Source organism: Arachis hypogaea, chromosome 4, assembly GCF_003086295.3.
Source record: "Arachis hypogaea cultivar Tifrunner chromosome 4, arahy.Tifrunner.gnm2.J5K5, whole genome shotgun sequence".
In the NCBI taxonomy this organism is placed as follows: Eukaryota; Viridiplantae; Streptophyta; class Magnoliopsida; order Fabales; family Fabaceae; genus Arachis; species Arachis hypogaea.
Window position 1 is genome coordinate 18,318,406 of NC_092039.1, and position 15,259 is coordinate 18,333,664.

At 32.6% G+C, this 15,259-nt stretch overlaps 3 protein-coding genes across 14 annotated transcripts; 2 read left to right on the plus strand and 1 right to left on the minus strand.

Annotated features, from left to right (window-relative positions):
* Positions 1-3,377: 3,377 nt before the first annotated feature.
* LOC112794714 (probable CCR4-associated factor 1 homolog 11) lies at positions 3,378-4,217 on the plus strand. The gene has a single exon (XM_025836696.1). The coding sequence runs from the start codon at positions 3,378-3,380 to the stop codon at positions 4,215-4,217; it is 840 nt and encodes a 279-aa protein (XP_025692481.1).
* Positions 4,218-5,270: 1,053 nt separating this feature from the next.
* LOC112796428 (uncharacterized) lies at positions 5,271-8,469 on the minus strand. Of its 12 annotated transcripts, none has more exons than XR_003199164.2 (6): positions 8,098-8,456; positions 6,950-7,043; positions 6,551-6,721; positions 6,300-6,424; positions 5,973-5,994; positions 5,271-5,828 (listed from the first exon to the last, which is right to left on the minus strand). XR_003199164.2 is itself a non-coding variant. In XM_072235194.1 (6 exons), exons 5-6 carry the CDS (start codon positions 6,329-6,331, stop codon positions 5,456-5,458), a joined length of 405 nt encoding a protein of 134 aa, XP_072091295.1. In that variant the 5' UTR covers positions 6,332-6,424; positions 6,551-6,721; positions 6,950-7,043; positions 7,423-7,487; positions 8,098-8,453; the 3' UTR covers positions 5,271-5,455. The 12 variants fall into 12 exon arrangements, 9 of the variants coding, with proteins under 9 accessions (XP_072091295.1, XP_072091293.1, XP_072091292.1 ...); XM_072235194.1 differs by lacking the exon at positions 5,973-5,994 and adding an exon at positions 7,423-7,487 and having other exon boundaries at positions 8,098-8,453; XM_072235192.1 differs by lacking the exon at positions 5,973-5,994 and adding an exon at positions 7,423-7,501 and having other exon boundaries at positions 8,098-8,453.
* Positions 8,470-9,882: 1,413 nt separating this feature from the next.
* LOC112796430 (origin of replication complex subunit 5-like) lies at positions 9,883-12,797 on the plus strand. Its single transcript, XM_025838866.2, is given in 6 exon segments — positions 9,883-10,008; positions 10,447-11,136; positions 11,138-11,313; positions 11,390-11,809; positions 12,156-12,471; positions 12,574-12,797. Coding segments are annotated over 5 exon segments (1,629 nt in total). The 5' UTR covers positions 9,883-10,008; positions 10,447-10,473; the 3' UTR covers positions 12,628-12,797.
* The last annotated feature ends 2,462 nt before the right edge of the window (positions 12,798-15,259 follow it).

The window sequence follows — 15,259 nt, forward strand, 5'->3', positions numbered from 1 at the left end:
TACTTTTTGCGATGCTGTCAACTTGAGTGTAAATTACGTGTAAAATTGTAGGTCAATTTTATAGTATTTATTAATTGTTGTTTAATTTTTATTTAATTTATTTTTTATAGTAAATTTTAAATTTTTTTAAAATAATTATTTTTATTTTTTTTAAATTAAATATTAATTTTTAACCTAGCAAACAGACACCACTTTTTAAACATGATAAGATTCACTAAAATTGTATCAGAATGACGTGATATTATTGGAGTTAATATATGAATATGTATGTATTACATTCCAATTTTTTTTTTGGTCAACCATGCCAAATTTTTAAATGCACGTATGTTATAAAGTGGGCCGTTAAGATGTGCTGTTCAATCTGCTTTTGAAAATTTTAATTTTTGTTATCAGTTATTTGTTAAATGTTTTTCATTACTAGAGAGTAGAGATATAATGCGTGATGTATAGACATTGATACGGATATAGAATACGTCGACACACGAATTTTAAAATTTTATAAAACATGAGAATAATTCTCTTGTTAAGACCCTATGAACAATTAAACAAAACCTCAGATTCATACCAAAACCATAATGATTTAAAAAAACTTTTAATGTCCAAAAATTTTCTGAGTAAGAACTGCTGAAGTCTTTGTATCTTAATGCATGTATTTAATTTATTCGGAGCTATTAGAGCACGTATATATATAAAATATAAAATATATTTTAGATAAATCGTAATGATATTTTGATATTTTATTAATATTAAAATATAAATTAATTTTTTAAATTATTTTTAATGTCTTATTTTAATTATATTAAGTATTTAAAATATTTTTTAATAAATAATAATATATACTATATTTAAATTTATTTTAAAAATATATATTAAAAATAAAATTGGACACGCTGATACGTGATGGTATTTAGGTATGTCCAAGCGTATTTGAAGAATTTTTTATTTTTTATTAAGACACGGTTAGACACAGTAGATACGCATGTCGAACGAGTGTCGTGGCTAAAATGTGTCTGACACGTGGACACGACAACTCAGCAAAGTGTCCGTGATTCATAGGATATAACATTGCAATGAAAAAAAAATTTGATGTTAGGCAAATAAATTAAATGTTTTTTTTTGCAAAAAATGTACTAAAAAATAAACAATAAATAAAAAATTACAATAATCTATTACTCTCAATATATATACTTTTAATTCACATTGAGAACATCATTTTGTAGTTGATTTGTAATTAATTTCTTAAAAATTTGCTATTAATTTATTTCTGTTATTTTGCAATTGATTTTCTAAAAATTTGCCATTAACTTTGTCATTTAATTTATTTTTCAAATTTTAAATATATATAACTAATTTTTATTTATTACGTAATATATAACTAATAATATATGTCTAGTTATATATGTTAAGTTTTGATTTAAAATGATTTAAAAATTTATTTAAAAATAATCATACAAATAGTAAATTTAAAAATTAAAGGTGTTATTTTTTATAACAATGCTACATTTTTAAGTTTTTTTATAAATCAAGTCCAATCAAGTTAAATAATAAGATTTGGAATAATGTTAGTCATAATTAATTTTTATTATGTTACATGAATTTGATTGGATTTGAATAACAAAAAATATTTGGATATATAACTATTCCAAAGGTCATCTGAACGGGTCTGAACGTGAAATTTAGATCACTTTGTATGACAACGTCTGATTTGTTGAAGTCGAGGTGCCGCCTGTTTGAGTTCTTCGTGAGGAGGTGGGTGTGGTATCTGCAAGAGATTCCGATACTTAAGTTAGCAAGGACTTTAGGCAGGTTTTTAGTAGATTATAACGTGAATTATACCTAGGAGGTGCCGTTGTATTTATAGTAGAGTTGATGACCACCTTTGTTGAAATAATTCCCTCTTTATCGATGGATAATCGTTCCTTTTATCTTGAGAGTTTTGTTAGAATCTATTTTTGGGAGAAGATAGAGATAATCGAAAAGATTTCAGGAGATAGTTATTTGCATGGACAAGTAGAGCCGGACTCCTTTATCGGTGACCAACTTCCTTTTATCCTTATTAGATCTGGTTTTATAATTTGGAATAGGGTATGAACAATAACATTATTCGATAGTTATAAAATAAGTTATTTTATAAAGTGTTTATCTTTTGGGCTCAGGACAACCCGAAAAAGCCATGTCTTTATAAAGAAGACCCAGCCTCCCAAATAGAGACATTGCTGGGTAAGGATGTTTAAATCTAAACCAATTTAAATTAAATCGCTCATTCAATCTAATTCAAATTGAAAATCGGTTTAAAATCGCATTAATTTAGATTTGATTGGATTTTATTTTTTGCAAACTGCATAGATCGAATCGAATTTCGGTTGTACTTTTCAAAACTGATCTAATTCAATCCAAACAGTATAATGTGCTATAATATTATTATTTTATTATAATATGTTCAATTTTGTTATATATTTTTATATTATTTATATATTATTATTTAATAAATATTTTATGTTTAAAATGATATTTATTTATTTATTTTAATTAACCTATAATTTTATTTCTATTGTTAATTTTTTAAGATATTATTGAGACTTGTTAATTATCTAAATTTGATGTTAAAATTTGTTAGATATTTAATTTTTTTAGTTTTTAAAATTATAAATTCAATATAATTTAAACCGTTTGAAATTAGATTGGATCGAATCTGATCGTCTAAAAACATTCATCTAATCTAAATTACACTACAAAAATTTTGACTCAAAACTAATCTAAATCATATTATAAAACCCTATTGTTAAGGGTGAAGGAATTTCTTTCAGAAAATGGGAAGGGGAAGTCTATTTTTCTATCTAACGGACTATGATCTTACAAAACCCTTAATCATTTTTTGTTTTAAATTTTTACCAATTTTTTTTTCTAATCATAAGTTGGTCAACAATAAAAAGGAATTTAACAAACACTTTTGTTAACTACGAATTGGACCCTCCAAACAATGAATTCAAATTTAAAGAGTTTCACACTTTGGGCTGCAATTTCTATGAAGTATAGCCCAATAATTTATTGCAGCTTATGGGTCACTTCTCGAAATGTGATAAAGTTTTTTTTTAAAGTGTAAAACTTTGATGGCTCCAACTTAATTCTATGATACACCATTGCACCGACATCAGACTCTGTCAGTCCGTACGAGGCGTCCCACAAACCCCTTTCGAACGGGCGTAGGATAATCCTAAAATTCCCCTTATAAATGTCACTAAATAATATGGGAAACTTCATAGGATAAAAGTGAACAGCATCAAAAGATCTGACAGCAATACCCGAACTGGTGTCAGAGGTAAATACCTAAACTTCATTAAAATCACCACCACAAAGAAAGCTCCTTTTCTTGATCAATGGATAGTAGCACCAAACCCGTGGTGGTTCGTCAAGTTTGGGCATCAAATCTTGAATCTGAGTTCGCTCTCCTTGAACAGATTCTTCCCTGTTACTGCCATGTTGCCTTTGACACAGAGTTCCCAGGATTCATCCATGTGTCGGAGAAGAACTGCCACTACTCAAAGCTTCCACCTTCCTACACTTACAAACTCGTCAAGGCCAATGTCGATTCCCTGAAACTCATTCAGTTGGGTCTCGCCCTCTCCAATTATGCCGGCCACTTACCCGACCTTGGCACCGATTCTTACTATGTCTGGGAATTCAATTTCAAAGGTTTGGACGTCGATCGCGACCATCATAACCCGGACGCAATCCAGTTACTCGCAGAACAAGGAATCGATTTTGCCCAGATTAAGGAAGAGGGGATCCCAATTGGTGCCTTTAGAAGATTGTTTCTGAGATCAAGATTCATGTTTAGTAGGCTGAATCTGACATGGGTCACTTTCCATAGTACCTATGATTTTGGGTACATGGTTAAGGTTCTCACTGGAAGGAAATTGCCCAATGATCTTGATGTTTTCAAGGTTGTTGTCTCCGAATTATTCGGGTCTAGTGTTTATGATATGAAGCACATGATTAAGTTTTGCAGAGGAATCAATGTCGGTGGGTTAGAGAAGTTGGCGAAGAGTTTGAAGGTTGATCGTGTTGCTGGGAATAGTCATCAAGCCGGTTCAGATAGTTTGTTGACTATTCAGACTTTTTTCAAACTTAGGGATCTTTATTTTACTGCTGATAATTGTGATGAGCAAGATTGTTTGAACATCAATTCCTTTGTGAATATCTTATTTGGTTTATAAAATTATCTTATTTGATTTATAAAATTATTGTTCTTTACTTCTACTGTAACTCGAATTTGAAGTAGTACTTCATATCAAACAAATTCTAAGCTTCAAAAGAAATTCTATTGAGCTTAACTGGTTCGTGTAAACAATGAGGCGTTGTTGCGCCATCATTAAACATGTTGCCGTTATTTTAGTTTTGAAAACCTTTTCTTAAAAGTAAATTAAAACATACTTTTTTCTTTTTTCTTTCCCTCCTGGTATGCTTGGCTAATCCTAATTTGGTTTATTAAAAAAGAAAGTATAATTACTCGAAAATTTATCATTTTTTTAAGACGATTATTGTGTTATAAAAAACATAAAAAATAACATAATTATTTTTTAATTAATTTTCTTTTTCATTTTAATTAAATTAATTTTTTATTTAGAAAGATTTGCAGCATTTAGATTATTAATAATTGTAATTAGTCACTTCTTTATGTTATATATTGAAATACAAAAATGCTACTTATATACTAAAAGTTATAATTATCATAACCGAATCGATAATTGACTCGTTCAAAATATTGGGTTTTTGGATCAATGGTTCAACCGTTAAGTCATTGATTAAATTGGTTAATTGGGACTTGAGGCAATGTTTTTTGGGGGCTTGCAGATGCGGCCCTTGCCTTAGGTAAATGCAACGCTTTTTTTGTTCACAAGCAATGCTTCTTAAATGTATTTTAGACAACACTTTACATCTATTTCTTTAGCGGTCATGCTTCACCCACTAGCGAAAAGCGTTGCACCCACTAGCAAAAAGTGTTGCCTCTTCTTCTGAGTTTGCAACACATTGAAAGTGTTGCCTATTATTTACAATATGCAACACGTTAAAAAGATTGCCTATTTATTTGAATTTGCAACCTGTTAAAAGTGTTGTCTATCAATTTGATATGCAACTTGTGAAAGCATTGCCTATTCTTCTAAATATGTAACCTATATAAGTGTTGCCTTTAAACTAGATATGCCACCACTGAAGGATTGTCTTTTTGGCTAAAAAAAAGGATTGTTTTTGCATTGAAAATACAAAAGTTAAGAAACATGTATAATCATTTAATCATTAAATAAATCTGTACACATTAATAATTAAGATCAGGGTCATCATTACTATCTCTTAGTTCACACTACCCATGCCAACATGAACACAAGACATATTTTGTCCTATGAGGGGCTAATTGACAATGCAACTATACTCTTGTTGATTCTAGACAACGTCATCAAGGAGTGCTACTTGTTGCAGTTGCAGTGGTAAGAGTAGTGATATCATCATGAGAGCGGATATTGACAGCTGAGCTAACCACAGAAGGTAGGTGATCTTTCCCGGCCCCCATTGCCTCAGCAGCCTCGACACACTGCGCGGCCACCAATGTGGCTGCAGAGGCCATAGCCATGTCAGTCTTGGCCATCCTCTCATCCTTGCTTGGTACAGATGAAGCAGCCATTGAAGCCGCGATGGCTGCCACAGCAGAAGCCACCGCAGCCCCTGAGATGGTAGCATGCAGCTGAGCATTGTGAGTTCTTGTTTCTTCTTTCTTCTCCCTTCTGTCTCCCTGGCCATGCTGGTAACTCTGCAAATATCTAGCACAACATCTGCAAATTCAAGATTAGAAAGAATTTAGTTGGTATCTTACTATATCAAGGATCATAAGTAGAAAGCCTTGGTTCCAAAGCATATGATCGAACAATGCAAACATATAAGAAGGGAAGGCAAAAAACAACGTATCCACTGATTACCTCAGCTACTACCACAAGTAACCTGCACATATATCAATGAAGCTTAGTTTTTATTATTGAGACGCATAAAATCTCTTCACCATAATAGAATTATCTTAAAGCTATACTGTTACATTAGAAAATCAAATCACTAATGATCTGACAGTTGAGAATCACACACATCGCCTCTCTGTGAATCAAATTCTACCTTTGCTGCTTAGTCTTGTTCATATTGAGACGATAAAGATGCTTTCATGATCCCGATAACACCAAAAACTATCTTTATGCCTAATATCAGAATTTCAAAACAGTCGCACAATCACAAAATATAAAGGAGAAAATAAAAACCTTGGTGCTGGATGGAAACAAACAGTGAACATTGTATTAGTTGTTCTCTTGTCAAACCAATCTTTTCTTCTGTGAAGTTCACATAGTGTCACAAGCGCTTTCTTAACTCATGCTTCATCCTTTTCCTTTTGAAAACAGACAAAGAACAAACACATACACAAACATTCATTCAAATTGTTCAATTAGCAGAGCCATCTGAGGAAATCACACAGCCAACATAACCAAAAGGTTCAACTCAAATTAAATGAGACCTATAGCATTGAAAACAAGACACTTTCAGAGCATGGTTCTTCGCTTTTTTCTTATGCTTCTGGTTCACTTAATACTGTGAATTATGTGATCAAATGCCAGCTTCTTCACGTCCTGTCACCTAAGGTTTGAAGCTCCATGAACAACGGCAGAGTTTTGCCAATATCAACAATCTGCCAAAATTCAAATAAAAAATCACTACAGCATCACATTTTTCACAATTGCAGCAATTCAATTGGCTCCACATTTATGTTTTGACCACTAACATGAATTCAAGTATATTGAGAGTTGAAGAACTTGGCAAGAAACTCTTGAACTTTGCTGAATCTATCAACCTCTTCCTCCTCCATAAAAAAATAGCTTACTTACATCCTAAAGCATCAAATAAAAAGAATAGCTACCTCTTGGCATTCATAAAGCCTGTGCTGTCCAAATCATAGAGCTTAAATGAAACTGCAAGAGAATTACAAAGCCTGTGCTGTCCAAATCATAGATCTGCATGCAGTAAAATTCTAATGTCAAAAGGACATCCAATTAACTGAAATGACTAGTGCTTGGAGATACCATGAAAAACAATGAAATTTATTACTAAGTAGCAACTAGCAAAGACTCAAAAACACTGATTTCTATATGAAAATTTAAACTTAGAAATGCATGTGCTTTTATATCTAAACAAATACTGACCTCTAACTAAATGGGGAGATTACAATGCAGTGATGTGGTACCCAGGATTACACTTAATTCAAATGGACTTCCCCCCTTAAACTAAATGAATAAGGCACAAACACACATATAATATATAATGAACATAAATACAAAGTTATGCAGTGCATGTCTGCATTGTGTATAGTTCATCAAAGTTGTGGAGGCTCACGTGCAATGTGTAGCTTAGCTTTATGAACCACTTTCAGGCTAATTTCCATTAACATACATTGCTTACTTCTCGTCCCAATCTGTCCATACATATTATTTAGTAGTAGATGAATCACATGCCCGCAAATTAATGTTTTAAATTAAATAATGACAATTACTAATGGCTTAAATTAAAGGAGTATCTATCTATGCGACTATGCATGTGCAATCTCAGGAAGAGCCAAAAACAAATGCAGGCACGGAACATTCTGATTTGTACCAATACCTACACTACCTGATCCTATCCTTCATCAGTTGAATCTTCAATTAAATTCTACCATTGTTTGGCCTCTCAAGAGTGGATACAACTTATGCGATTACATAATTAATAGTGGATAATTTGTTAATTACCATATTTAAACGGCGAGGCGAGCAGCGACGAACACGACGGAGACGTCAACAGCGACGCCAGCAATGAGGAACACAGGCAATGACGAGGAAATCGAATAGAGAAGAGTATATCGCGAGCAGTGACAAGGAACGCGAAGAGAAAAGAGTAAATCGCACATCAATCAAAATTCAAAGTGGTTGGGGTTAGGGTTTCTAATTGAACGCGGTTGGAGTAGTTTTGTTATTTCAACAATTCAACCAAATTAAACCAGTAGTAAGGAAAATTTGAGAGAAATTTTTGTCATACCTGAGAGACTTGAGAGGATGTGAACGACACCACGGCGGAGCAAAGCGAATGTTTCAGAATGGCGCGAGCTGAAGATCGAACATGGCGGAGCAGAGCACGATGCGAGTAGAAGCACATGACACGAGCAGAGCAGAGCAGTGAAGAACACCACGACGGCGAGAGAGAAGAACGCAGAACGCGAGTCAATGTCGTGAAATTGGGGGAGTTGAGCTAGGGTTGGGGTTAGGATTTTCATTCTAAAATGGTAGGAATTGAGTTCTGTTTCTAAGTAATAGGCTAATAGTAGTGAGGAAGGTGATGAATCAATTATTGCTCGCGTTTCCTTTCCTGTTTTTTTGTTTAGGAGGGAAAGTAAGATCTATTAAAATATTTGAAGGGAACTAAAATTTTGATGAAAAAAATTTAAGCACCACTTATCATGAGAAGTTTATTATATATTTGAGTTATAAAATATAATATATGAATATTATAAATGTTGTTTATTTAAATTAAAAAAATAAATAAATTTTTATCTTTTGACTCGTAAATATTTAAATTTTTAAAGTTTAAAAATATATTTAAGTCTTTGATGTTTTTGAAATTTAGACACATCAATCTTTCTGTTCATTTGAGTTTGGTAGAGCTAACGAAAAAATTAAACATAATTTTTGTTATATTGGGCTGATCAATATATAAATGCACATGTAAGAGAATTTTTAAAATAGAACAAATTAAATACAAAAATCGGTATATCCAAATTTTTAAAAAATCGTAATTTTAGATGTATTTAACTATAACTATTTTCAAATCCTTAAAAATATAAATGTACCCGAATCAAAAAGTCAAGAATGTAGTTATCACACACAAAAAAAAAGTATATGTTTAAAATTTAAAAAAATTCAATCCAAATTAGTAGGGGTGCACAGACCCGGTCCGGCCCGAAGGCCCGGCCCAGGCCCGAACACTTTAGGGGCTAATTTGGTGTGATTTCATCGGGTTTAGGGCCGGGTTAGGGTCTCAAAAATAGACCCGGTCATTATTTCGGGTCGGGTCCGGGCTATGACTCGGGTCACCCGAAGTCGGCCCGGTGGCCCAGTCATCATACATAATTAATATTTTGTGTTATTAGTGATGGATCATGACTATTTTTATGTGGAATTTAAGTATTGTAAACCTTAATATTTTGTGTTATTAGTCGTTATAAGACTATAAGTTAATGTTTTATGTTTAAAATGCATAAGACTTTAAGACTAATGCATAATATTGTGTTATTTGTATTGATTTAAATATTTGATATTATTAGACAATATTAGTATTGATTGTGGTTTTTTTTTTTGCTTTAGTAATGATTGTGGTTATGCTTTAATTTTAAAGAAGGATTGATTCTTGTTATATTTTTCTAAGTAAATTTTACCATGTTAAATAATGGTTGGAGTCTTAGAAATTTCGATATTTTTACATGCTAGCTTACAAGAAGGTATCAACGTAATGTAATGTTAATGGTCCGGTTTTTACCCGGTTTTCACCCGGTATAATTGTGGCCCGAAAGTGTATTGGTTTCATCGGGTCTAGGGTCGGGTTCGGGTCTAATAAATAGACCCGGTGTATATTTCGGGTCGGGTCTGGGTCCCATCAAACCCGGCTTCACCCGGCCCATGTGCACCCCTACAAATTAGCACTAAATGCTTTCAAACAAGCTGTTAGTCTTTAGTGCTTTACATTGCATAAAACACTCCACTAATGCCACAGCTCACACAGGACACAGGGCACACAGGGAGCAACAAGCCAACAACATTTTGGCTGTGCTGCCTGCACCTTCCATGACCGGTCACCGGTCACCACCTCTTACCATTGTGGTCCGTTTTAGTTCCTTCTTTGGCGGCAGCGTTTCTCGTTTCAGTTCAAGTGAAAGAGGGTTGCTTCTTGTTACTGGTAAGTGATGTTTAGAAGATGCTTCATTTGTTTGATTTTATTTTTATCGCTCTCTGATTTTATAACTGTTGCTTTGCATCTTTGGTCTCTTCAATTTGTACTTGTATTTTTGCTCATTGTTGTCACCACACCTTGTTTTCTTCAAATTAAACAAATGCTGAGCTTTGAACTGCATAGAGAGAGAGAGAGACCAATGAGTTTGTTAAAACTTAAAAACTGAACCCAACACCCTAAAATGAAACAAAATCACTCAAAGTAAATCTTTTTGTCCTTATTTGCTTGTCACCTGATAATACTTCTATGTGTCTGATTAGTGTAGTGATTAGGGTTTTGTTGATGAGATATGTTTGCATTGACTTGTATACAATGTACTTTTGTTTTTTAGTTTTTAATTTAATTTCTGATTGATGATTCCATGATTTCCATCATTGACCACAGGTTAATGGTATTTAGCACCTAAAGTACATGGATAAAGAGGAAGAAGCACCACAAATTCCCAGAAGAACAAGAAGGTCTTCAACTTCATCTTGGGCATCAACTTCAAATGATGTATCTTCTGTTAAAGTTAATAGCCTTGAACCGCAAACAATCAATGATCTTTTAGTTGGAGGGGAACCTGTTAGCCTGGATGACTTGCTTTCTAATTTTCCCGGTAGAAATAGCCAGATTCGTGAGATTGTGCACCTTTTGGGACCATTGAACACTCCTACGCTTCCTTTGTTTGTGTATGGAGGTGCTTCCACTGGAAAAACCAGTATCATTCTTCAACTATTCAGGCATCTCAACAGGCCACTTGTTTATTCTAGCTGCAGGACATGTTATAATCCGCGTATCTTATTTGAATCTATTCTAAATCAACTACATCTCCATAGAAGAAGTGCTGCCAATGGCTATTCAAATGCAAAGCGCTGTGAGAGACCATCGGATTTTGTTAATTTTCTTCGAGAGGCATTGACAAATGCCATAAACAATCTAAAGGAGAAGTCTGAGAAGTTGATGTCAAGCAAGACGATGCGAGGTGGAATTGGAAACATGATCTACCTGGTATTCGACAATTTTCAGCTTGTTAGGGAGTGGGATAAGAGCTCTACTATATTGCCCTTGCTGTTTAATCTTTATGATATGCTAAAAGATGCCTGAGGTGGGTCTGATTTTTATCAGCAATTCTTCTCCAGATACCTTTTACTCTAACATGGGATATGTGGAGCCTATCCCGGTATACTTTCCTGATTATGTAGAAGCTGATATTCGTAAAATATTGTTGAGAAACCAAGCGAACCCGAAGCTATATTCCTCATTTCTGGAGTAAGACATTGTAAAACTACATCACTTTTCATTTTCAGCTTTACATGATCTCATAGTGAACTTTTTTCTTTTGTAGTGTATCTCTAAGGCCTTTCTTTAGAATTACTAGGCAGATCAATGAATTGTCCACTGCCTTCAAGCCACTATATGAAAAATATTGTGAACCTTTAAGCGATAAAAGCATCGTTCCTAATGAAGACATGAAGAGAAGGCTATTCAGTCATATAATGCTTCATGTCTCCTCCTCTCTAAATGAGATATTTAAGGTTTCATCTCTACCTTTGTCCAAAGTCGAGAGCTCTAAAGAGACAACACAGAAGGGGACTCCAAGGAAATTGGAGCACTGTGAAGAAGTTGCCAAGCTAGATTTTCACATGTCTACTAGTGCAAAATATCTCCTTATTTCAGCATTTCTTGCTTCTAGAAACCCAGCTACTCTTGATGCTTCACTTTTCGATTCCAAAGGAGGTTCTGATAACCGAAAGCGAAAGAGGAAGTAAGTATGGTGATTTAATCCCAAAATTATGCCTGCTGGTAACAAATAGTATGAACACAATTTTCTGAGACTAGTACTCTGGTTACAACCTTCAGTATATATATTTTTATCACCTTGAATGAAGCCCATTCTTTGTATTTTTCTGTTTACTTATTTTCTGTTCTATTATTGTCTTTCTATGAAGGATTTATAAAAGACTCTATTTTGTATTTTGATTGGAATTGTTAGTTGATGCCTAATTTAAAAAAATTAGGTCTCAATCCGTAGTACGACTCTGCTTTTGTTCTGTCTCTTTTTCGAGTAATGCATGTTTAACTTCGTAGTCTCTGTTCTTTTTTGCGACCAGGCCCTCTGAGAAGGTGCCAGAAAAGAAGGAAAGTCTAGAAGAGGAGCTACTAATGAAAGGACCTGGAAGTTTCCCATTAGAGAGGTTGCTAGCCATCTTTCAGTGTATCGTATCGGTGGCAGATGATCCATCCGATGAGGAAGAACAAAATGGTTTCGGACTAGGAGTTGAAGGTGCCTGTGGCGATCTGATGTCTGATGTTCTCTTGCAGCTATCCAGCCTCTGCAATGCTAAATTTATGTTTAAAGGAAGAAGCTGTCCAATTGAAGGCTCAACTCGGTATCGGTCAAGTATATCAGAAGACTTGGCTTTGAAGGTAAACCTCACTTTCCCGCTTAATGCTCCAACAGAATTCTTTGTTATGTGAGATTTGAAATATAAAGAACAATATTTTCATTGTTGTTCAATGTTCAAGCAGGTTGCAAGGAGCCTTAAGTTCCCTTTATCAAGTTACTTGTACAAAAGAACCTAGCGATCTTTGATATTGATGCTTCACAAAGCTTGGTTATGAATTTTTTTCTGATCTGAGGAAGAGTATGTTGAATTCAAACCAAATGTAGCAGGATGGTTGGACCCCCTTTACTATTTTCTTTAATTTTTCTTTCTTGACAGAATACATCAAATGCGAAAGGGGATGCACAATTAGACCAGTTTCACCTAGGGATGGCAAATGGGCTAAAACCCATCGGTTCGGCCTGCGTAACTCGCCAAAAAAGGCGGGCCGGGATAGAAATTTGAGACCGCTATCATAAAAAAGCCCGTTTAACTCGCACCACCTAACCCGTGGGTTTTAACGGGTTTTGGCGGGGCAGGGCGAGCTTACCCGCCAGTCTACCATTCTACAATTTTGCTTCAAAAAACTTAGTTAATAATTATGTTTATTAGATATTTAGAATTATAAAAACTTTAGTATTTGTAAATTTAGAAATAATTTTTTTGTCTTTGAAAATTATAAGTTTATTGAAATATTTGTAAATATATTTTTTAATATTTTATAGTTTAAAAATAAACAAAAATTGGCGGGTTGGTCCATCAACCCGCCAATTTGCCGTTAGATGGGGTGGGGTAGAAATCTGGGATCGCCTCTCTAAGCGGGGCAGGGCAAACTTTTGGCGGGAGGGATGGGCTAGCCCGTTCATTTACCTTACTATTGAATTGCTTCATATAAAGTGGTTTTGCTTTTAGTTTTTTACAAACTATTCAAAGGTCCCTATTGCCTCTATTTTAACATTATTCAAACTCATGCCTAATCATAGAGTAAAGTATATTTTTATCACTGTTTTTGAATCTTTTCAGAAACAAAGACAAAATCTATAGTTTACCTAAAATTCTAAATTCCTATCATGCTATTAGAATATTAAAGAACAACGCCTTCGTCTTCTACTAACAACAGATTCTTTGACTCGTTCGTTTTTCCTTGATGAGTCCACATTACCTTAGCTTCTCAATTGGCTAGCTTCTCAATTGGCGTTCACAAGGGGATTTAGGGTAACATAATTATGGTTGGCATCAGTGGTGATTAGGTCAAAAAGGAAATTATAAAGGAATAAATTGACATTCAATTGCGGTATAGATAAGTCAAATTTCTCTAGAGTCGATTTATTTCTTCAAAGATTACTATGTCTAATGTTTCTTTAACACAATTTTTTGGTGAAAAAGAAAACTTTAATACAACAAAATCGAATTAACAACTGCCTTTTTTTTTCATTTTGGATTTTACGAATAACACACTTGTTAAATTTATTATTAATAGAAAGTTTTAGATCTTTTATTTTGAGTAAATTGACAAATAAATTCTTAAGGATAAATTACTCCCTAAAAAAAATACCAATAAAGTCCTCAAAAATACTTTCAAATTGGTCCTAAAAATAGAAAGTCTTAATTTAAACTAACTTGTTTACACTTATTATTTTGAAGGATTTTATTGGTACTTTTTTTCTTTAGGAACTAATTTATCCAATATATAAATTCTCAAAAATTTATTTGTCATTTTATTCTTTATTTTAATAATACATAAAAGATGCATTAAAAATTCTAACTTCGTATTTTTTTTTTGTAAACTTTTTGATAATATTAAAATTTTTGTAGGTAAGTTGTAATATGGAAGCTGTGTTTTTTGTTCGTATAAAAATGCAAATCATATTTCTTAACCACAAAACTACGCCTAACATTATTCTAACTAGAATAAGACTTGCGTTTTGTGCGCGAATTCAAATAAATGATAGCAGTGATTAATAAATATTATAAAATAATTTTAAATACATAACTATGGATATGAATGAAAAAATATTTTTTAAAATAATAAAAGTTTAATCACATAAAAATATACATTATAATTCCATGAACATTTTAAGACTCCTAATTATTTATATAATATCAAAGATTATCTTTACTACAAATGGTATATATACATAAAAAATTAATTACCTTATATTTACATATAAATACTCGTATTGTTTCATTCTCAATGTGTATTTTATATTTTAATATATATTTTATACAAATAAATGCTTTTTGTGTGTGCACATAATATAATATCTTTATTAATTTCTATTTCAAAAATTAAAGCTTCATATATCTATATTATCAATTATTTTCATAAATATAAATAAATTACATTTTCATTGGATAAAATGAAAATATAAATATTAAAATATAATAAAATAACATTGATTGACTACTTGAATCTGTTCAAAAGTTAGTTTTTTAAGCTAGCAATTATCACTTCTGATGATTTTTTAAATGTGAATTAATTTTTTAAGCATCTTTGATAATATTTTTATATAACATCTTTCATTTTATAATTCATCCTCTTTACCACCACTTTTTTAAGATACTCTAATATTCTTTAACATTTGTCAGTATCATTATGACTTCAAATATTGCCTCTAATGTGTGTATATGCATGTGAATTATGTTTTAAAAAACATGAATTGAATAATGTAGAAGACAATTAAGACTATTAAGAGATTATAGTTATAGAGATCACCTTGTTAATTATTGTGAGAACTATTATAAAATGAGTTGAATAATTATAGTAGCATAGACCACCTTACTAATTATTGTGAAAACTATTGCAAGAAATAATATTCAAGTTGAAAGGA